Below are 24,870 nucleotides of genomic sequence, written 5' to 3' on the forward strand. Positions count from 1 at the left end.
ATGCCATGGCTTGCAATCCTGTAATTTCCACAAGGTATTTTTCCAAGAGTCTTTTCTACCGATATTTTTCGACTAGTTCTTCCACCAATTTCCCCAGTTGTTACTATATGAAATCTTCCACAGACTCCTACAGGAGTTCTTCCAAAAAAAATACAATAAATATTGGACTCGGAAAAAATGCGACACTTTGTTTTGGGTGTACCTTTTTATCGCGTGGGTAAACATTAACGAAATGTTGGGTAATACTAGTTAAGAGTGTTATGTTTGTGTGTGCCAAATTTTATCACGATCTGTCAAGTAGTTTTTAGGATGCATTCGAAACAAGAAGAGCCCGCCAGCAAATCTTGGGTGCGGCGATCGATAATCCTGGTCAGTCGCACAGATGGATTGGCAAAAGGCTTGGTAGGCGCCCCGGAAGCCGCCGAAAACCGAAAATGGAATACCCAGAGAAGACGCGGAAGATAAGGCAGTACTTTAAGAATAATCCGAACCTTTTCACCCGAAACGTGACCAAAAAGGTCAATTCGTCGAAGTTTTTCGTCCAAGCAGACAATGAAGCGGGCTGGGCTACGTGTTTTTAAGGTCAGAAAGGCGCCAAACTAGACTGACATGCAAATTGCGGGCGCGGAAGCTGTACCGTGAGTGGCTGGTCAAGCCAGGCTGTCTCGTCATGGATGACGAGACATACATCAAGCCGGACACCAAAACAAATCTCCGACCTCGAGTGTTTTGTCGGAACGTCCCGCATGGAGGTTCCGGAAAAGTTCCGCAAGAGAAAGAGGGACGAATTCGCGAAGTACCTATTGTGGCAGGCGATCTGCGAGTGCGGAAGGTACAGCAAGCCGTTCGTTACAACCGGGTAGATTTATGAAGAGGAATGCTTACATAAGCGCTTGCTGCCCTTCCTCCGCTCTCACCGTGGTCCCCACGCTGTTCTGGCCGGATCTCACTTCGTGCCATTACGCCAAGCCTTTAATGGATTGGTACGAAGCGAAGGGCGGTAATGTGGTCCCGAAGGAGGCGAACCCGCCAAATACACCAGAACTTCGTCCGATCGAAAAGTTTTGGGCGATAATGAAGAAAAAGTTGAAGAAAAGCGGTAAAACATTCAAAACCGATGGTACTTTGAAGAAAAACTGGGAGAAATTGTGTAAGAAAGATGGGCAACGCCTCGCCAAGATCTCATGAGCAGTGTTAGGAGAAAAGTATGACGAAACTTAATAAAAATATGCCAAAGTAATCCTAATATTTAGTTATGTAATCCCTGAAAATTTGAGAAGTATCCAATTTAGAACGAAATTTTGGTGATCATTCTTGTGTATCTCATTTTTTCCGAGTTCGTTTATGGATTTTCCAGGAATATCAACTAGAAATTCTTCGTTAGTTTCTCCAATTATGCTTCCAGGCATTTTTATATAGATTCCTTCAAGAATTCATCCACATTTACACCCAGGAGTTACGCCAAAATTCCCCAAAAAAGGGGTCATTCGAGTCAATATGCTTAGTACTCTGCCTGGAATGCCTCTATAAAATTAACGTGAGATTCCTCATTTCTCAAGGATTTTTCCAACATTGCAGCCAAGAATTACTCCTGGAGTTCTTCAAAGCAGTTTCTTAAGTATTTTCCAAAGTAAAATGTCAGTAGCTTCTTCATAAGTTCATTTAAAGGTTTCACACCAGCGAAAACTACAGCAATTATTCCAGTGATTCCTCCGATCATTCTTACGCAAATTGCTTCAGGGATTTCGTCAGATTGTTCTTAAAGAATTGATGCAGGATGTTTTCCATAGATTTTTTTTTATTAAGAATTCTGAACACCTGAACATTGAGTTTATCATGGCTGTGATATCTTATAATTAAAATCAACGGGGTCTTCTTTCAACTATTCACTAACATGATCTTTTCTTTGTTTTGATCCACATAAACACTATAAAAAATATTCACAAATATAAAACAAGACTAGAACAAGGTTCTGGAAATATATATGCACAAAAGATCCAACTCGAGAGAAATTATACTAATCCAGATTAAGCTAGTTTAGAGGATCCCCTCATTGCACTGGGAGGCTGAAGACCGCGTTTTCAACAATAATTGACACCAGTTTGCTTTTGTATCCTGCACGTACACAAGATAGGAATAGACCCACTAAAATAGGAAGGAAACTTACTTCTCAGGTGCACGATCCGAAAGAGAGGAGCGAGGAATTTCTGACCAAGATGGACGCATAGATTGTACCATTACGAATGGGGTGAACAATTTGTACTCTCGTGGAAATGTAGGGACAATTGAGCGTTGGGATGTTTCAGATGGGACAGACTCAAATACAAAATCGAGAACAGCAGCACTCATCTGACCGCGCCATACCTTTAAAACACCATCATGACTGAGATATAAGAACCACAACCACTCACCGCGTCGCCTGAACCAGTCCGCCTAGTTATTGCTATTTCTCTTCGTTTTCAGTCGTTTCCGGCACGAAGATGTTCCGCTGGGAATGATTGGACCGCGCCAATTCCTTCCGGAAGTACTCTATCGTTTTGATGAGCCCCTCTTTCAGTGGAACCTTTCACGAGAAGAACACACAAAATGAAGCGGCCGAAGCAAGCGGAAACGCAATTCGAACTTACCCGAGGTTCCCAGTTGAGATACTTCTTGGCGCGGGAGATGTCCGGCTTGCGCCGCTGGGGATCATCTTCCACCGCCGGCAGTTCGATGATCTTACTTCTGCCCCCGACCTGGTCGCGAATTATTTCGGCAAACTCCTGGATGGTGCGTTCCACCGGATTGCCCAGATTGACAGGCTGGGTGTAGTTGGAAGCCATCAGGGCGACCATCCCGTCCACCAAATCGGACACGTACTGGAACGATCGCGTCTGCTTCCCGCTTCCGTACATCTGAAACTCGATAAGATCAATTAAGGAATCGTTCCTTTAACCATATGGTTCCTCACCGTAATTGACTGATTCTGCAGCGCCTGGATGATGAAGTTGGACACCACCCGACCGTCGTTCATGTGCATCCGCGGACCATACGTATTGAAGATCCGCGCCACCCGGACGTTGACGTTCTCTTGCTTGGCGTAGGCATAGCTCAACGTTTCGGCCACTCGCTTCCCTTCGTCGTAGCACGCTCGGGGTCCAATGGGATTCACGTGACCCCAGTAAGTCTCCGGCTGTGGATGCACATCCGGATCACCGTATACCTCGGAGGTGCTAGCGATCAACACCTTGGCCCCGACCCGCTTCGCCAACCCCAGCATGTTGATCGTACCGAGCGTGTTGGTCTTGATCGTCTTCACCGGGTTGTACATGTAGTGCGGTGGGCTGGCCGGACTGGCTAGATGGTAGATCTCGTCCACCTCGATGAACAGCGGGTTCACGATGTCGTGGTGGATCAGTTCGAAGTTCTCGTGGCCCAGCCAGTGTTCGACGTTGCGCTTCCGGCCGGTGAAGAAGTTGTCGGCCACGATCACCTCGTGGCCCTGCATCATCAGGTAGTCGACCAGATGGGACCCCACGAAGCCTGCACCGCCGGTTATCTGCAAAGAGAGATTTTGTTTTAGAACGTTGGATATCTTGAAAAGAAATGCTAAAATTTTGCCAAAGATTTCAAAATGTGTGAATTACTTTAAAAAGAATCCAAATTTTCAACTAGAATCCGTCAATGATTGCCAAGCTGGATCTATTGAAGAATTCCTTCCTCCAGAGATCTCATAACGTATGCGTCAAGTTAAAAAAACTCTGCCAAAATCTTTCCAGGAATTTTGTTGATTCAAAAAATCGAACTTGGGCACCCTTAGAATGGTGCCATAGATTTCTTAGTCTAGGATCCCTGGGCATAGAGTATAATCGCACGTGCCTCACAATATACGAATGCGGAACTTTGACATAGAAAGTTCTCAGTTAACAACTCTGTAAGTGCTCATTGAATACTAAGCTGAAAAGCAGGCTCTGTCTGTAGGGCCAAGAAGAAAAAGATTTATCATGGAATTCAAATTCAATAGGAATCCGCTAAGAAAGTATGTCAAGTTTGTCAACAAGCTCCCGAAGATTGCAAGTCAATCAGAGTTGTAGCAAGGAACCTTCCATACCAGGGTGTTACCAGAAATCCGACAAAAACGTGCCAGTGTCTACTGACGGACGTCCAGACACAAAGGACGCTTCAAACCTGGAAAGCAGTATGGCTATAGGATGTTCGGGAATTGTCTATCATGTCAGTAAAATACAACACCTACCCCAATGGTAAATAAGCGAGAAAAACGGATTTCATTATCGCTCTCTCTTTGGGGCTCTTGTTCGCTGCTCTTATTTACCAAGCTCGTTACAACTTGCGAAACATTTCCGATCATGGACCGATACAGATAGGATCTTTTTCGTCCCTTGCTTTGATCGTGCTTCAATGAGAGCGAATTCTGCAATACCTGATCCAGAATGTCTATAGGAACACCCCATCGAAATTTTAGGATACCTATCATAAAACATAAATACCCAGTGTAGTTAAACTTAATCCCTTTAATTCCTATCGAATCTCAGAACCTCTCTTCAAATTGCAGAATAATTCTTACAGGAATTCCTGAAATCCCATCGGAATCCTGGTAGTTTACATACCAGAAGTCTTACCAAAATTTCCATATTCGTCTTGAAATCACAGGAGTACCTCAGATATTCAATGAAGTCTTCCAATATCCTTATACACCTAACGAAATTCCAGAATTATCAACGAAATCTCACAATACATACTATAAATTCACAATTATCTCTGATTTTGTCACATAATCTCAAATTTCCCATCAAAATCCCAAAAATCTAATGAAATCCAAAATCAAATGGAACCCAGGAATTCCTATCAAATTCCTAGGATTTCTACCGAAGTTTCTGAATGCTTATTAAAATCCCAGTATTTCCACCGGAATCTAACTTCGTGCGCCCCCGCTAATTTGAACGATACCAAACCATCAAGGTTCTTTTTAAATTGAACTTATAGTTACCCTACAAAAAAACGTGTTTCTGACAGGCCTGTTAATACTCCTCAACATCACCAGAGTTCGGCAGAATGTTCTAGAGCAGCGTGCTGTCTTTGTCTCTTTGGGAGAGAGCGACGAAATTCTTAGCAGAGAGGCAACGAAAAATGAGCAAGGACGATGCGACGCAAAACACAACGCAGAAAAAAAAAACATAAAAAAAGAGTACCATCGCAACTCTGCGAGGCCTGTTTTGTTCGAACGGGTCAGTCAGGAGTTCTTTTAAAGTGTGAGTAAGGGTGAACATAGAAGCAAGAGAGAAAGAGTACCAAAAAAATCGAATCTTTGAGGATTAGTGTTGTGAATTTTGAGTTCAATTTTTACTCCTCAGAAAAACCTCAAAATCGCCTCATCTTCGCATCGCAGAGGAGTTTCTGTCGAGCCTGATTTCTGGTCATCTTATTGGATGTTTTGTTTTTGATTCTGCGCCCCGTTTCACCATGTTCCATTTCACTTCATTGCGTTCCATGAGCTAAATAACGTTTAAACCATTTTTTATTTGAACGATGTTCGGGGGTCAAATTAAACGTGTTCAGATTAAAAACGGTAAAAAAGCAACGGAGATACCCGGTTATATCTTCCAAAACCCCACTGCTTATCGCATTTTTAACCTTTTTCATTGTAATTTCCACTGAAATTGCTGTATTTCCATCAGAGTTCGGATTTCAAGAATTCTTACCTAATTTCCTCCAAAATTCCAATTCACCGAAACTTTACAACACTCAATTTATGCCAAAATTACCACAAAACTTACGAAATACCAGCATTACTTTTGGAGTCGAGGTTTTTTGTTGAAATCATTTGAATTCCAGTCAAAATTCCTAACAGATGCGCTTTGAAATTACTGAGTGTTATCCCAAGTGTTTAATTTTTCGAAATCCCAAGCAAGATTTCTATTCATATTCCAAGATTCTCTCAAAAATTTCAACAGCAGTCTTACCGGAATTTTTGTATACTCTTTCGAACCCTGCATTTCTACCGCAATTCAACCAAATATCGTCAACTCTCCCTTTCTCGGTATTCTTTATCTCGATCAAGGAGATTCTCGATATTTCCCCTAACTCTATGGAATGCGCGGTCCCTTCAATGCTTTGATACCTCTGTAAGTCGATGTTCCCTAACTCGATGCGATTTTTTACTTCGTTTTTTTTTTAATTGCGCGGTACGACGTAAACAAAACCGTAGAGTATACTCTAGGTCCGACCATTTTTAAAGGTTTGGTTTGTAAATAAAGTCTGTCCTAAGAAGTATTATACATTTTTAGCCTCAAATAGAACATTAAATCATTATTCTTTGTTTTGCGTTATAGTGTTAAATACCTTTATTATAGATTTTGCAAAATTTTAAAGAGATGATGTGATTTATATCATAATGGTTTGATTAATAAAACAAATTTCGACGACAAACAGAATAGGATGCATATTTTAAAACTTAGTGTTCGACAATAAAAGATTAACATCTAGTTATCCACCACAAGGTATAAAAAAATATTAAAAAGAATGCACGAAACATTCAAAAAGAATACTTAACGTTTAAACATTTAGTTTTACAACAATGAACTTACACCATACTAATAATAATTTAGATACTATTACATGTTACGTGCAACTGTATGAAATATTAACTTTTTCCCAAGCTTTCTTCACACGAAAACCATGAATCAATATTTTGATACTGACATGAAGTTGTTCTGGTGATGACCTATCTTATAACTAAATTAAAGAAAGGCCGATTCATATTTTTCTCCCGAAAATTTAGCACAAAATAGTTGAAAAAAGTGACTTTTCCGATCCGATCCGATCCGATCCGATTTCTATCAGAATTTCCATCAAAACTTCAGAATTCCTATCGAAATACCAGAATTACTGTTTCTGTTCGGGATTAACCACTGCGACCAGTTTTCTTCGATCTTTTGTGGTATATCCGTGTTCTTTGTTTATTGCATGTCGTTCTACTCCATAACTATTGAACAATTTACGCTGAAACCAGGCCGTCATCGGCACACACCGTTAGAATTCCAATTTTATGTCTCTGATCGCTAGTAAGCGCTAAAACTCGTAACCCAGCTAGCTAATCAGTTCGCGAACATTTTTTTTTTTTTTTTTGATGAATCTTAGGTATTTCTTCACGTGATATGTGTCATATTTCCCTTGGAACACATAGCTAACTTAATTTCATCGTATAGAGGAAGGATATAGCTTTTGTTTGGAAGTAAAAAAAAATGGCAGCCATTTTGAATTTGGCCACCATCTTTATTTTCGTCAGAAAAACAATTTTTATCATTGGCTCGTTAAGAATTTTGAGATCACCATCAGCAAGCTGAAAAAAAAACTGAGTAATATAGGCTTCAATGGTATTTTTTCTAAATCATGTTTTACGATTTTGCCGTATATTGCGAGTGAAATCAATATAAACATCATTTTTTGTACAACAAAGAAACATGTTTGCAGTCGTTGCACAGTGGTCCAGATAGCAAGTTTACGCGGACATGAACTTTTCGACGTCATTTTGTGGTTTTAGAGTATAGGTTGCTTCCCAGAAGTGTCTCGAAATTAGTTGTATTACAATTCGTACGAAAGGAATTTTTTTTCTGCACTAATCGCAATAGTATCCAATACGCCAACTGTTTTATGTTAATAGATAGCAAGTTGGTATGTTCAGCAAAGTTGTAGCATATTTCAATACAAAAAAAATTGTAGAACAAACTTTTTCTCTATATCTTATACTTTCTGAGATAATTGACTTTTTATATTAACAAAAAAAATGAAGAAAATCATTTTTTCACTCATAAGTAATTTATTTTCAAATTTAAGCAGCCTACTATGTTCTACAAAGTTTTTGATACTATTATATTCTACAACTTTGGTGAATATACCACAGTTGTGTTTCTTCTGGTTTTCTTATTGTGGAGATATTAATTTAAAATCATACCGTATTACAGGCCAAATAACTCGCAAAGATGCACTTGAAAATGAACCTACCTGTAACCGTGGCTCTACACCCCTTAACCTTCCGTCAGTCGCTCAAAAAAAAGTTACACCAGCGGTCGCATCGTGTACTGAGTACACGCGGAGCAATTTTGATTGTACATCCAAAGCTAGGCAAGATAGAATATGGATGTCTTCAGCAAATTTCTTCAGTCCAACGGTACCAATTGGTCAGTGGACAAAAAACACTATGGAAACATCCTCATCTTCCTGTGGCCATCGGATTGTGCCCCGGGGGAACCGACATAGTGGACATTTCGCAATGCAACATCTCGAACACAAATATCTCAGGATCTAGATTTTTTAGCAAGATGGTATCTTTGGCAAAGTTGTTCAGTAGGTCAAGGGCTAACATGTGATAGGCTGCTTGTTTCGAAATTCTGCCACCAGATGGTGCTAGTGAGCATTTAATTTTTCAAACACCGATATCTCAAGATCCTGATTACCTAGAAAGATGATGTCTTCGACAAAGTTGTTTAGTAGGTCAAGGACTAACATATGATAAGCTACCTAACAAGAAAAACTGCCACAAGATGGCGTTAGTGAGCATGCAATATTTTAATCACGAATATCTCAGGATCCCGATTTTTTAGAAAGATGGTGTTTTCGGCAAAGTTGTTCAGTAGGTCAAGGGCTAACATGTGATAGGCCGCTTGTTTCGAAATTCTGCTACCAGATGGTGCTAGTGAGCATTTAATTTTTCAAACACCGATATCTCAAGGTCCTGGTTACCTAGAAAGATGATGTCTTCGACAAAGTTGTTTAGTAGGTCAAGGACTAACATATGATAAGCTACCTAACAAGAAAAACTGCCACAAGATGGCACTAGTGAGGATGCACTTTTTTAATCACGAATATCTCTGGATCCCGATTTTTAAGAAAAATGGTGTTTTCAGCTAAGTTGTTCAGTAGTTCAAGGGCTACCATGTGATGATCTTCTTGATTCGGAATTCTTTTAATAGATGGCGCTAGTGAGCATGATATTTTGCGAACACAGATATCTCATGATCCAGGTTACCTATAAAGTTGGCGTCTTTGACAAAAGTGTTGATTAGGTCAAGGTCTAGTATGTAATGTGCCACCCAACTTGAAATTCTACCACCATATGGCACTAGTGATCATGCTGTATTTTGATCGCGAATATCTTAAGATAATGATATTTTAGCAAGATGGTGTTTTCAGCAAAGATGTTTAGTAGATCAAGGACTAAACATGTGATATGCAGTTCGATTCGGAATTCGTCCACAAAATGAAACTTTCGAATTGTATTATTTCAGGATCCTGGTTAGGAAAATAAAATTAGATTACAAAGATGGTGATGAAGTTGTTCTGTATATCATGGACCATCGTGTTAAGTGTAAAATATACCTACTCAAAATTCTTCCACATTCAATTCAAAATGCAATGGGCTGCTAGATTTCAAATACTTCCATTAGGCTAGAGAAAGAGCTCCTGGTTTAATTTTTTTCAAATACAGAATCTCATGTTCCCGATTATTTTAAAAATTGACGTCTTCATCAAATTTATTAGGTAAGGAAAGTGCTCACATGTTATTGGCAATTATGTTTTGAATTATGTAACCCTGCGCCAGTGAGCATTTAATCTTCTGAACATCTTATGATACTGATCATTTGGGCTCATCAATACACGTTTTGTAAAATGTTAAAACGTAGCGAAATACCAGTAAGCACAAAATAAAATTTAACATATAGGGTTCATTCTACTTAAAATTTTTGATTCCAATTGAACAATATTATTTTTATATTTAGTAGAAAAGTAGGACGCAAACTTCGCGTTGCTGCTGATAATCTAAATTCGTTGCTGCACATCTCGTGAGAGCACACTCTCGCAGTACTGGTCGGGTTTGATATTATGGTGCGTCTTTTTCCTCCGTAAAATCAGCTTGAACGATAGGCTCATGATTATCGCCGTGACCGATAATTTCACTCCCTGATTGTTTACAAATAAATTCAAAGTGCTCTTTGTGCTAGTATAATCATAATATGGTTATAGGGCTTGTTCACATATTTCATAACGCTTAAATTGGCAATTTTGGACACCCACCCACCCCCTCGTGACGCTTTTTGCATTGATACTTTACAAATTTTGTATGAGCCGTAACAACGGCTGGACACCCACCCACCCCCTAAAGCGTTATGAAATTTGTGAATGGGCCCATACTAGAACAAAGAGAACTTTGAATTGATTTTTAAACACCACAGGCAATGACTATCACTTTTGAGGTGATTCGAACAATGTTGTAGTGTGCGTGCCATCCCGTGAGTCGCCATGAGAGACCGAGTTTCTCCTATCACTTGGCACTAACACACATCCATCTTCATTTTTGTGTAACAGCTTTCTACCGCCCATGAGCCTCTGTACGTGCCATAAATTCTTTTGTTCTTTAACTTTTACTGTGCGCCGTGTGTTGGTGCTGTCTCGCTCTCTCTCACGGGCAACTTGAAAACAGCGCGCACAGTAAAAGTCAAACGTTATATAGCATGCATAGGCTCATTAGATATTTGATAGGCCTTTTCATGGGACAGGTCCATGTTGCATTCGTTTCTATCGGTGAAGGACCGATGATTACCAAGGGTGAATAGCGACTGTCAAATGGAAGCAAAAATGAAATGCCGCGTGTACTAAGTCCAGCACCCGTTTTAAGGCTATTATTCGCATTATTTAAACCAATCAATGTGCTTGAAATATACTGTTTGAAAGCAGAAAAATACTACGTGCTACTGCAGTATGCTATTGACAATTTTATCAGTAAATTCAGTTGAATTCACAGAATAGATGTTTTCTAAAAGACCGATTACGCCTTCATCATTATTTGATCGTTATTTTGTATTATTGTTTACCTTTTAGTTGCATATAAGAACTGTCATATACCTTTCGAATCAGCTGATTTGAGACGTCTCGTGAAAAGGTCTATTGCTCAATTGTAACCACCATTGACAGTTCTTTGATTTCAGCACAGACAAAAAGGCGTCACACTCTCATAGGTGTCCATCGATCATTTTTTTAACGACCGATTCGTATATAAGGAGTGTATCAAAAAGTAGTCGCAAACTTTCAAAACAGTCTCAAAAATAATGGGTTGAACCTACAAACAATGTTTTGATCAGAAATGCTTTATAATGTATTTAAAAATGATGATGCGGTGATATTATTTCAAGAAAGCGGCATTTTGCATGACAATTTTGCAAATTACTAACAGATGTCGATGAAAATCTTGCACACCTCTGAAAAAAATGATATGTTAATAAATGTGTTAAATTTTAAGAAAAAAAAAATTTTTGTTTATTCTAATATATTCTGTGTCACAACTTTGATGACATAGTGTAAACAATATTTTGAAAAATTCATTAACAAGCATTTAAGAGCAAATAGAAAAATCGAAAAAAGTCTATTTTTAGGGACCTTGTTTTTTAATTTTTTCTTTCTACACGTTAATGCTAATATCGAATGATTGTAATGAATAAAAAATTGTTTTTTGATTGGAAAACTTTCTTTGCATATTAATGAAGTAACGTCAGCAAAAAATATGTCTCTATATTTACCGCTGTATATGACAGAGCTTCAAAAGTTGATTAAACAAAAGTGACTTTCTAAAACCGACCTTGTTCCAACTATTGAGCTTTTTTAGAGCAATAATTATTTTTTTTGAATTTCTTTTTACGTGCTGTGTGAAGTAAACATATTTTCCGATAGAATAAGCTTTTCATCCTATTTTGTTTGATGTACATTTTGTTCAATACAAATCATCGAATCTTCAGAAGACACTTCAAAATGTAATTTTGTGCAAGATTTTGTTTTCCATGCTTTATAAACCTTGTTGAATTTATATTAAGACTGCATATTATTCAATATTTTTTTAGCTGCTTCAATTTTTGATGACATGATGAAGATTTGCGTGAAAAAAGCTTTCAAAAAGGTGAACTATGCTCTGAGATATACCGTTTTAAATGTTTGCGACTACTTTTCGATACACTCCTTATGCCACCAACTGCAGGCTGCAGCGCTAGCGTCGTTTTCATTCGTGTTTGACGTTTACACACTACCGCCACCTGTTGGCCCATCGGCCAAACAAAGTCATTTTAGCATTGGGCATACACGTTTTCGCGGCAATGATTTTGATCGTCATATTTTTAAATATAGTCAAACCTGTATAAGTCGATGTTCCATAGTTCGGTATCGACTCATGAGACCATACTTAAAACAAAAAATCATAATTACCATGATGCTCCCTTTTATCAGCTTTCTTATGAATATCTGTTCCATGAGTCGATGATCTTTTGAGTATCGACTAGAAATTTGACTGTACTTGAAATTCTGAAGTACATTCTGATGGGATTTTCATGCTGAAGAGCACCGTTTTTTAATCAAACGGTTCATTATATGTTAAACAACTTAGTTGAAGACGTCATTGTCATGATTAAGCAATCACGATCCATGAAATTTGGGTTGAAAATATAGCATACTCAGTAGCACCATCTAGTGGAAGAATTCCCAAACAAGTATGGCCCATCACAAGATTGTACTTGACTTACTGAACTTTTGAACCGAGAAGTTTATATTTGGATGCAATCGGGATCCTCAGACATTAGCAATCAAAAAATGCATGCTCAATAGCGCCACCAGTTGAAAGAATTTTGAAGCTTGAGGTTCCTTGCATTTAGGCCTTCATCTTATGAACAACCTTGCCGAAGGGGTGATATTTCTTAGTAATGAAAATATCTCAGGATCATTTTTCTAAGCGATCAGGATCCAAAAATATCTGCGTTCGAAAAATTGCATCTTTAGCGTCAGTTTGTGGAAGAAATCCAAATCAAACGGCGCATCACATGTTTAGTCCTTGATCTACTAAGCATCTTTGCCGAAAACACCATCTTGTTGAATATTGTTATCCTGAAATATTCGCGATCAAAATACGCCATATGTTGGTAGAATTTCAAGTTGGGTTGCTTATTACATGCTAGACCTTGACCTTTTCAACACTTTTGTCGAAGACGTGAACTTTATAGGTAACCTGGATCCTGAGATATATGTGTTCGAAAAATATCATGCTCACTAGCGCCATCTATTGAAAGAATTTCGAATCAAGAAGATCATCACATGGTAGCCCATGAACTACTGAACAACTTTGCCGAAAACACCATCTTTCTAAAAAATCGGGATCCTGAGATATTCGTGATTAACATATTGCATGCTCACTAGCGCCATCTTGTGGCAGTTTTTCTTGTTAGGTAGCTTATCATATGTTAGTCCTTGACCTACTAAACAACTTTGTCGAAGACATCATCTTTCTAGGTAATCAGGATCTTGAGATATCGGTGTTTGAAAAATTAAATGCTCAATAGCACCATCTGGTGGCAGAACTTCGAAACAAGCAGCCTATCACATGTTAGCCCTTGACCTACTGAACAACTTTGCCGAAGATACCATATTGCTAAAAAATCTAGATCCTGAGATATTTGTGTTCGAGATGTTGCATTGCGAAATGTCCACTATGTCGGTTCCCCTGGGGCACAATCCGATGGCCACAGGAAGATGAGGATGTTTCCATAGTGTTTTTTGTCCACTGACCAATTAGTACCGTTGAACTGAAGAATTTTGCCGAAGACATCAATATTCTATCTTGCTTAGCTTTCAATTTACTATCAAAATTGCTCCGCGTGTACTCAGTACACGATGCGACCGCTCGTGTGACGGGCCCGGTAAAAAAAAAGTTACACGAGCGGTCGCACTGGTGTACTGAGTACACGCCTCAAAACTTAGGTAAAAAACACGATGTTTTCGAATACTTTTCGTTGATTTTTTCGAAAAATTTCTTCTCTACAAGCAAGAAGAAGAGTAGATCTTGGAATAGGACCAACACCCGGATCAATTTGAAGCGATTTTCAACGTGTTTTTCTACTTTTCGCAAAGTGCGTGTACTCAGTACACTAGGGCGACCGACGGTGGGTTAAAGAGTATTTGAGTGAAATTTGGTGAATATATTATGTTTATACAGTCATCTCTCCCTTACTCGATATTGAAGGGACCGTCGAGTTAGGGAGGTATCGAGTTACAGAACACAAAACCAGTGCAACTGAGATCTACGGGACCATCGAGTTAGCCATGAAAACCAACTTTTTCTATGGTTCTCTAACTCGATATCGAGATACGGAATATCGAGTAAGGGAGAGTTAACTGTATATATTTTTAAGACTTTTTTCAATGACGGGTGATTTGCAATTAAAACACATTAATTAATCACCTTTTTTATAAAACACACAAAAGTCATGTCCGCCGCGATTCAGCACGAAATAATCAACACCTGTTTGATTTTGTAGAGTGTACTATATTTGTTAAAAAGCATAATTTTCAATACTTTTCCAATAATTCTTGCGCTTCTTCGTGCAATTCCGAATGCTTCTGTGCGATTCGACGATTTGTCAGTGAGATCACTGGATCTGATGTTAGTAGCAATCGCAATTGTATTTTTTTGACATGGTTACTATGACTGATTTCAATACGACTTAAACTACTGTAATAATTACTGCTATGCATAAATCAAAGACTCAAGATAAATAAATTGAATGCCTCTCAACTCTTGCAACATATTACCATTTATGATTTTGATACGGCATGATTTTAAATTAAAATCTTCTTTGGGACGTTACGTCAGGAAGAAGAAGAAGAAGACAATAAGAAAACGAGAAGAAATACAACTGTGGTATATTCACCAAAGTTGTAGAATATAGCAGTACCAAAAACTATGTAGAACATAGTTGGGTTTATTCTACGACTGGCGTGAGGTGACAATTGTCGGTCTCGTATAGCGAGGTGACAATTCTCGACTCGAGTTAAGTGACTCGCCGTGTAAATCAAATGGAGAGTCACTTCACTCGAGTCGAGAATTGTCACCTCGCTATACGAGACCGACAATTGTCACCTCACGCCAGTCGTAGAATAAACCCGAGTAGGCTGCTAAAATTTGTAAATAAATTACTTATGAGTGAAAAAATGATTTTCTTCATTTTTTTTCATATATAAAGTCAATTATCTCAGAAAGTATAAGAGATAGAGAAAAAGTTTGTTCTACAAAGTTTTTTGTATTGAAATATGCTACAACTTAGCTGAACATACCAACTTGGTATCTATTAACATAAAAAATTTGGCATATAGGACACTATTGCGATTAGTGCAGAGATAAAATTCCTTTCGTACGAATTGTAGTATAACTAATTTCAAAACACTTCTGGGAAGCAACCTATACTCTAAAACCACAAAATGACGTCGAAAAGTTCATGTCCGCCTAAACTTGCTATCTGGACCATTGTGCGTTGGTGTTTTCTTCGAGTCGATTGAAAAATAAAACTATTATTAACTGAAGTGAAAAAAATCTGGCGGCTATCTTGGATTTTAATGCCATTTTGGTTTTAATTAGTAGAACAAGGTGAAAACCTCATTCTATTACTTAGAATCAAAATGGCGTCAAATCCAAAATGGCCGCCAGATGTTCTCACTTAAATTAAAACTCCTATTCAGTTGATTCAAAGAAAACAACAACGATTGAAAACTTGTTTCTTTGTTGTACAAAAAATGATGTTTTCGTTGATTGCACTCATCATATACAGTATCGGGCATATAAAATGCACCAAAGCCGTTTTCCCACACAAAATGGTCAACTTCAGAGAGCTATATCACCGCCGTTTCTCAACCGATTCTTTTCATTTTTTCTGTGACATTTGTTTGTGTGTTTTGCCTGAAGTAAAATAGATTATCAATATATATATATATATATATATATATATATATATATATATATATATATATATATATATATATATATATATATATATATATTATATATATATATATATATATATGTATATATATATATATATATATATGTATATATATATATATGTATATATATATATATATATATGTATATATATATATATATATATATATATATATATATATATATATATATATATATATATATATGTATATATATATATGTATATATATATATATATATATATATATATATATATATATATATATATATATATATATATATATATATATATATATATATATATATATATATATATATATATATATATATATATATATATATATATATATATATATATATATATATATATATATATATATATATATATATATATATATATATATATATATATATATATATATATATATATATATATATATATATATATATATATATATATATTCATTAAACAATTATAATGCAGTTTGCTCTCATGAATTTTCGAATGTCCCTGGCCAAGAACACAGGGTTTGACGGTACCAAAGTAGAAGGTGCATCATAATAAATAAATAAACTTTTTGAATGCTTTTCGACCCGATTTTATGAAAGTACGCAAAATTTGCAACAAAAAAGGTACATGAGAAAATTTTGCTAATTGCTACCGTTTCCGTGATACAGCGATTTGAAAATTAAATTTACTGAAAATTCACAACTTTTGGTTGTTTTCGGATGTTTTTCGATTTGATAAAATAAAGAATATTTTTTTCTGAAAGCATTTTATTTCATGTTCTTATACAATGATGGAGCGTCCTATTTTGATACAGATTTCTTACTTTTTCATAATGTTTACAATTTTTTTACTATCATTACAGTTTGAAAATTGCCTAACTTCTATTTTATCTACGGAAACTGGAATAAATGAATGGAATTTTTGTGTTCCCTGAATAGTTATTGCTTTCGAATATTGTTCATTAAACTGCTCCTTGATATGTTCATACTCTGTTGTAGTTGCATAAGAAAAGACAATTTGTGTTAGTTGCTTAGTTGTTTTGCTTCCGTTGCCGTGTATAAAGTTGTATCAAATGTGTTCTTAATTGTCTCGGCTGTCCATGATTTAGGCAATATAGTTAAGAGTTGAAATTGCTCTGCCCTAGTCGTCCCTTCACTTGTAAACTTTTCTTTGAGCTGCTCAATTATTTCATAGAATTCACCGGTTCTATTTTCATCCAATTTAGCTTCCTTATTTAGCGCAAAGATGTTTTGTCTAATGCTGTTGACTATCTCGTGATATTTTTTCGTGACATATTTAGTAGAACTAATTTTTGTCTTATCGATCGGCGCTACGATTATAATTATTATTGACTCATTGAAAATATCTATATTCACTTTTTGGATGTATTCAGGGACGTTGGAATCCGTTGTCTCAATCGATGTTGCTGACGTTGCTTCTAATGTCTCCTTACTAGAAACATTCAAGTTGGAATACGTTGATTCTATTAAAGTTGCTGACGTTGCTTCCAATGACTCCTGACTAGGAATATTCATATTGGATTCCGTTGACTGTATTGAAGTTGCTGATGCTGATGCTTCTATTGTTTCCTCTTCCATGCAAACATCTTCCTCTTCACTACTTGATAAGTCATCACTGCTTGATAATGCTATTCTTTTGGCCAATTGTAAACGACACGAATCGCAAATTTTAAATTGTTTATTAAGCTGATTTTCATCTGCAAATCCTAGTTCAACTAATTTGGCATTCCGTGAGATTTCCGTAACTTTTTGAACACTTTTTTGAAAACACATTTACACAACCTTTGTTGATGGTGTTCATTTTATACTTCATTGTTCTAAGCTATCTTTTACTTTTCACTTGATTATCACTTGCTTGTTTATGACTTGCTTGTGTTTTTGCTGCATCAGCTTGCATCAGTTCTTTTTATACCAACATGGGTACTTGAATCAACTATTAGGTACGTTTCTGTCCGACCACAAAAATATACCAAAGTGCTGTACATCAAGAAAACATCAGGTATATTTGTGTGAGACAACTGGGCACTTTACTCCTCTACTCATAAAGCTTTTGTTTTCGAATGGAAATATTTCATTATCTTTTTTTAATATTTTGTTTCATATTTTCTTGATAATTACATATCAAAATATCACAATGTTGAATGTTGAAGTTGTGTTTCGGTAAAAAAAATAAATATATCATCTTTACAGGGCACATTTTTTATTTCGCCTCATACCATGAAAAATTACCAAATCAATATTTTTTCAAACATCTTAGTCAAAAATTATCTGCTCTTTCAGACAATGAACAAATTTCTAGGCTTATGAGCCTAGATTTCTAGCCTGTTGTAAATTTTGCGTACTTTCATAAAATCGAGTTGAAAAACATTGAAAAAGTTTATTATGACCATTTTCAAAAATTCACCTTTTTTAAGAAATCATAACTTTTTTGTCCATGATTTCTCCATCTTGACCCACTGTGCAAAAGACTTCATTTTGTTTCTACTTTAACATATAAAAAAAATCAAAAATACGATTTTTGAGAAAATTGTTTTTTAAGCTTTATTTTCGAAATATAAAAAAATACAACATTTTTTTTACAGTGTATTTTTTTCCATCACACGCTAAGAAAATAAAATACTGGATAAGTTAAATACCATTCTAAAACCATATTTGGTCTATTCACTCATTGGAATGAATATAAAAGCAATATGCATTGCTAGTTTAAACGCTCATTATATTTGAGCATGCTTATATCAAGAATAATCCTTCTGGCTGATAAAGATGAAAAAAAAACTATGAATTTGATAAAAACTGTTTTTATATCATTTTGGAAATATGAAAACAAAATAACAAAAATGAAAGTGAAAGAAAACGATAATTTTATTCATAATTATGATGCAAAGCACCTCTTGCTGACACGAACATTTAATTATTACACATTGAACTATGCCAGTGAAGGCGTTAAGGACGACCTAACTTGTTCCACTCGTCTACTCTTGCTCAATAAAGTAGTTCGGTAGTTCCGCACCATTCTTATTATCTGCTTAATTCTGCCAGGCAAAATCCTGTCGGCAACGTTTCCGCTGGTGGTGTCCGTCGTTGCACTCCAGATCCAATGGCCGGAACTTTTGGGTAGAATTCTGAATGAACAAAAATGTTTCCTAATGATGCAATTACGGAGCCGCTGAATCAAAGAACTTACCTATAGCAACACATGCTAGTTCCATATGAACAATTTATTATACTTTTCACTTTTTTAAGGGAAACAATTATTAATTTAGTAACGCACGATCACCTGGCTTGAGGACAAGCGAAAACAAAATGTCTGAATCGAATTGAGTGATGTCGGTTATTTCATGAGGTCCCCAGACTAAAATTTGCCGCATAATACGCATTGAAAATAATAAATTATCAAAATGTTTACAAATGCATAAAAGATATTACTGCAAAGCATATCCTTTATTCGTTACAATGAATAAAGATGTGTAAAGATTATAAAGTAATATATATTACACTAATTAACATTTTCCATTTTATCCGTGCAGATAGTCCCGACAATAGGCCTTTTCATGTGACAGATCCGTCTATGCATTTGTTTACATCGGTGGAGGACCGATGCTAACACGAGCCTGTCATTTTCATAGAAGAACTGTCAAAGTGCTTCCCGATCAGCTGATTTGAGACGTCATGTGAATAGGCCTATAAGCCAATCCATGAGACAGCTGCGATCATCTGGTTTTTTGTTTATCATGAGGTTTTGACGTTTCGCGATCGGAGTGACCGTTCGATTACAAAGGAAAATGTAAAGCTCCGACAACACTCTCATGCTTTGTTTATCCTGCCGTTTCGGTTACATGTACACTTTTAGCTGTCAGTCCTATCGCGAAAAGTCCTCATGGATAGCCTTATAACCTAAAACTTTGCGGAAGACGCCAAACTGATCGGACAAACCGTTTCTAAGTTATAATTTTTTGAAAATTATTAAGGAATTTTTTCTTAGGCCCTTCTCAAAAGTAAGGCTACTGTCAAAATGGCGAACCGATGATGCAAAAAGGCATTTTTGGGCATAATGAAAGCATGTGCAAAATTTCATCCAAATCAAAAAATATAAAAATGAAATTTGGGGAAAAAAGTAGTCATTTTCTGTGAAACCGCTTACGAGTCTCTGGAAAATATTGAGGCCATCCCGATTATCGGGCCTCAACACGCGACACTATGAGAACCATCCCAGATCTTCTGGGTCTCACTGGAAGATCATCCCGTCAAGCGGGACTCTGTTCAGTTTTTTATATGTGAGGCGCATCCCGGCATCCCGGGTCTCACTTTTACATAGAGGCTCATCCCGATTTCGTCGGGCCACCGTGTGCATGAGTTATTTTATAACTTTCGCGTAGAACGTGTTTCCGTCATCAATTTTTTCCTAACTATTTTACATAACGTTTATCGCTGTGACAAATACTTCACTAACAGCTTTTTGGATTTGAAATAATTCCTCTGGTACAACGATTATATATAAAGTTATATATAAAGTTATGTCACGTCAAATAATGAACCTTTTGATTGAAATAAAGCTATTACTGTATGTACTATTATATTAATTTAATGTGGTTACATCACACTTACTGCCGTGAATCTGCAAGTCAGTCCCATCTGTAAAAAGTAGGCATTGAGAAAATGGACTGTGATGTTTTCAAACTCGTTTTTCATACTAATATTCAAAAAATTCCAGAGGATTGGAACGTGTTCCAATCTTAATCAAAACAAGTTACATCTTTGTGTTCCACGGTGCTAAAGTCTGTAGTGGGACTGATATGCAGTTACATTTCATTTTGGGACAATATGACTTGCTGTTTTTTCCTAATTTTTCCGAACAAATCATATTATTTCATTAATGCAGCTGAAAGAGCACTAGAAGAGATGTTTAAAACTGAACTCAACTCAATTTTGACGAAAATGCAGATGGGACTGTTTTGCGATTCACGGCAGCTTATGCCCATAAAGGTTTGTTTAGATTCGTATTATACGTATTATATATATTCGTATATATTCGTATAAATAAACAAATTCAGTTTAATAATATAGGTATAAGTTAATGTTATTTAGCTATATTAACGTTCACAAATATTTTAGTTGGCTTTATGATTTGCATTGTATTATTAACATTAAATTAACAAAAATAGACATTTTACAGTGTATAACCAATTCAATCTTTATTTTTTTTTTATAAAATATTTTCATTTTCGGCATTTGCATGTTTTGCAATCAATCGTCAATCTAGAAATGAACCAATCAAATAATTACGCTACTTGTGCTAGGCTTCGATGTTGTATTGTCGTATTACAATAACTATTTTTTATTTTCATATTTGTTAAATTACATTATTGACGACTTTCAATTTTCTTTATGATATTTTTTTCTGTAAAAATAAACAAATTTATTTATAATCTGCTTGAATTTAGGAACGATTTTTCAATGCGTGGGCTATATGCATTGAGACCCATCTTCAGCTGAAGGTTTTGAAACAGCTTGGAATTCAAAGCAAATATTGGATCAAATTTTGAAGGCACCAGTGAATCAATTGTCACCCAACAGGCAGCAACAAAGACATTGTCACCTCATATTCTTGATGCAACAATTTTATTCCGCAACATGAGTTTATCATCACTTGAACAGAATACACCCGATTCTGTTTTTGCACGGATTTTTTTTTTTACACGGCCGTGCAAAAAAAGTTTCCATACATTTTCTCCACCAAAACCTTATTTTTGCATGAAACGTCGAGAAATGGTGTTACCTTTTTTTACACGGTTTTCGAAATTTTGAACTAAAAACTTTTTTTGCACGGTACGCATCCCTCGCGCAAAAACAGAATCGGGTGTATGACAAAGATCGATCACCACGTGCGCAGCGATTTTCTGGGCTTCGCATTTCAATTTTCGAGAACTTTCTCCGTGTTGGTAAACATTGACACATTATCAAACAGCATCCATAAAACAAATTTGATTTTGTGTTTAAAATAACTGATTTATCGCGAGTTGAAAAGGTTGCAACAATGTTGCGCTCTGTGATTGTCATGACAATTTTGCTTTTGATTGTGTCCTTATCCGTAACAGTTGCGACAAACGGTTGTTAGCGAGCTTGCTGTGTTGTTTTTTTTCGTCTATTTTGATGATAATTTGATTCACTGGAAGGCACAAATCTCGCGAAGTATTTTTTTCGTTTTTGCGCTAACATGAAGCTTTAAATGAAAAAGATCGGGCTCGTTCATTCACGATTTGTTCTATTGAAAACGTAAGAAAAGCCACAAGTCGGCCATTTTTGGCTTCTGAGATATTTCACGTTAAATAACAAGAGCATTCTGTATACAAACGTTGCTTTGAAGGTGGAGCATGTACCCAGCACACAAGGTTTCTGCTTTTATATTAGTACAGTTCATGACCTGGAGATAGATAGAAGCTTATGTGATAAAACAAACTTATTTGCAATTTCACGAATATTATTTTTACTAGGATCACAGAGTAATAAATTATCAATGATTTCAATGTATTCAATAAAATTTCAGCAACGGTAATGGAACCGAAAACATCAAATCTTTCAAATTCATTCAACTTGTGTGTGAACAGAGATTTGCACAAGTAACAAAATGCGTTATTTCAAAGAAGTATAAAGTATTTTAAGGCTAGGTAGCCCGTCATTCGTTTTGGCAGCAATGATGACTTTTCAGCTTGCATTTCAAAGTGATAAAACTCAGTCTTGATAGTTTATATTGACTTGAAAAAGTATCACTGTACGCGCAAACATACATAAAGTATGCTGATACTTTTTCAGCTGTGTCAGTGCAAAACCAACTGATTTTCTTTGATTCGAAATCGTGAGATGAATTAGCAACAATCATCAACGACGCGTACAAATTTCAATGACGGCCTACTTTGCCTTAATGGGCTTGTTACAGGAGCTAATCGGCCGGGATGCGAAGGAGTTTTTATAGTACTGCTGCTGTCACCGAGGCCTACGAGATTGCACGATAAGATGTTGAAGAGTTTGCTATGTTTGACATCCTTAGTTTTCTCCCATTGAGTTTGCATTAGGAAGGGAATCTTCTAAGTGTTTCTTGAGAATGAAATTTTACTCTTCGTCGCCATTTGTAGTGATCAAGAAACAGCCTTATTCAATAGGAGGTACAACTAATAATGAATGTTTATTTAAGGTCCCTGTCAAGGTGTATAATTCATGGTTGCTTAGACAGGGTGTCGACTACCTGGAAAAACCTGGAAAGTCAGGAAATGTCAGGGAATTCGATTTTTGACCTGGAAAGTCAGGGAAAGTCAGGGAATTTCACTAGAGGTCAGGGAAAAATATTCAATACTACAAAATCAAACAAGTTGATTGAGAAAACGCTTTAATGCATATGAGAGTAAGCTGTACTTTACTATCTATACTTATTATTAGAATTCAAATATTTCTGAAATGATAAGCATCAACAGTGCTCTCTGAACAATTTCTTCAATGTTGGCGTAGTTTGCTTTATTAATATTTAGTTCTCAAGTTTCTTAGATTAAATCATTGTCTTCTCTTCAAAATCTTGAGGAAAAAATGGATTCCACTTCATCAAATCATGTCAATCTTTACAAGTTTTCCCAAAATATCCAAGTTAAAGTGATAGAACGAAATATAGAGAACAACCAATGAAGATTCTCGTATTTAGGTGAAGATGAAAATCGTATCTCAAAATTTCAAGATCACAAATCTGCAAGACAGGATATTTCTTGTATTTTTTATCATGTAGTTTCTGGAAACAATAAAGATAATACCGCAAAGTACTCTAATATTGATATTTGTCCATTTTGCTATCTATTACAATTTTGATTTTTAAATTTCAATTTTCCAGGATTTTATGAAAATATCGTGTATTCCAAGCGTTACTTCACGATTTTATTCAACAGCTTACTTACAGATATGTCCAATTTATTTTTTGTAGGGTAATTCGCTAATTGTTGAACGCTACCCAAATGTTGAACGATCTGTAGAAACCACGTTAAAACAGGAAATTGAACCATTTTCAAACAGTTTCAATAAATTATACAGATTATTTTGTAAGTTAGCTGTACTATTGGACACAATAAATTTAATTAGCACATTAATTTCTTAAACGAACTTAAGCTGGGGCTGCTATGAAATAAGCTGTGTAGTAAAACATACTACGTATATTGGGTTAAGCACCTATTCACGATATCAGTAAAAGTCTGCTTTAGTTATTTTCTAAACATCCGTACAATTTACTCGTACCTATTAATTACATAAAATCTTTTTCAATTGCACTTTCGTTTCACGTACATTTTCCATTTGTTGAACACTAGCATAACATGACAGTCTTGGTTTCATCGACAGTATTGCCAGATTTTTTATTTTCGTAGCAAACACCTATATTGAAATGGAATATTGCATTAAACAATATAGTATTGTTTATTGCTTCAAATATCTGTTGAATAATTATTATTAAAAAATCCTATAATGGTGTCTGTTGCAATGATGAAAAACGCGATTCAGTAAAGTATAATTAATTGCAACCCTGGCTTTATCCTGAATCTTTCTTCGAATTCCACTATCTTCACTATGGCATCAATGCCATCACCGTTTGTTTGTTTACATCATGATTGAAATTGCGCATCAGCTGCCGATTTATCCGGAGTATAACCTCAATCTCGCGATTGATGCTGTAATGTCGAAGGTAATGTACATTAGCAGAAACCGCTAAAGTCTATGGAGTGCCGAAGGGGACGATCCACTTCCGTCTCAGCCCAGAGTGGTCAGGGAAAGTGGTGCGCGGACCTTACCCTGTCCTTACAACCGACGAGAAGCGCGAACTTGCAAGTTGAATGAACGCGGGAGTAAAGCGGTCAACATTTAGCGATAATCGTTCAACATTAGGATAAGATGGGTTATGTATGTGTTCAACAATTGGGTGTAGAACTATATTTTTAAATATATATTTTTTTATTTCAAAATGGACATTACAGTACCAAAAATGTAACAGGAATAATGTTAAACAATCGCCT

General features: G+C 36.1%; 1 protein-coding gene across 1 annotated transcript in view; it reads right to left on the reverse strand.

The window, feature by feature from the left end:
- Positions 1 to 2,120: 2,120 nt before the first annotated feature.
- LOC5567644 (UDP-glucuronic acid decarboxylase 1) overlaps positions 2,121 to 24,870 on the reverse strand; it is a 53,162-nt gene continuing 30,412 nt past the window's right edge. The window contains exons 3-5 of the mRNA XM_021849368.1: positions 2,951 to 3,538; positions 2,628 to 2,894; positions 2,121 to 2,563 (exon numbers count right to left, since the gene is read on the reverse strand). Coding sequence (XP_021705060.1) covers positions 2,444 to 2,563; positions 2,628 to 2,894; positions 2,951 to 3,538 — 975 coding nt within the window. The 3' untranslated portion in view covers positions 2,121 to 2,443. The remainder of the gene's footprint in view (positions 2,564 to 2,627; positions 2,895 to 2,950; positions 3,539 to 24,870) is intronic.

This window comes from Aedes aegypti, chromosome 3, assembly GCF_002204515.2.
Source record: "Aedes aegypti strain LVP_AGWG chromosome 3, AaegL5.0 Primary Assembly, whole genome shotgun sequence".
Classification (NCBI taxonomy): domain Eukaryota; kingdom Metazoa; phylum Arthropoda; class Insecta; order Diptera; family Culicidae; genus Aedes; species Aedes aegypti.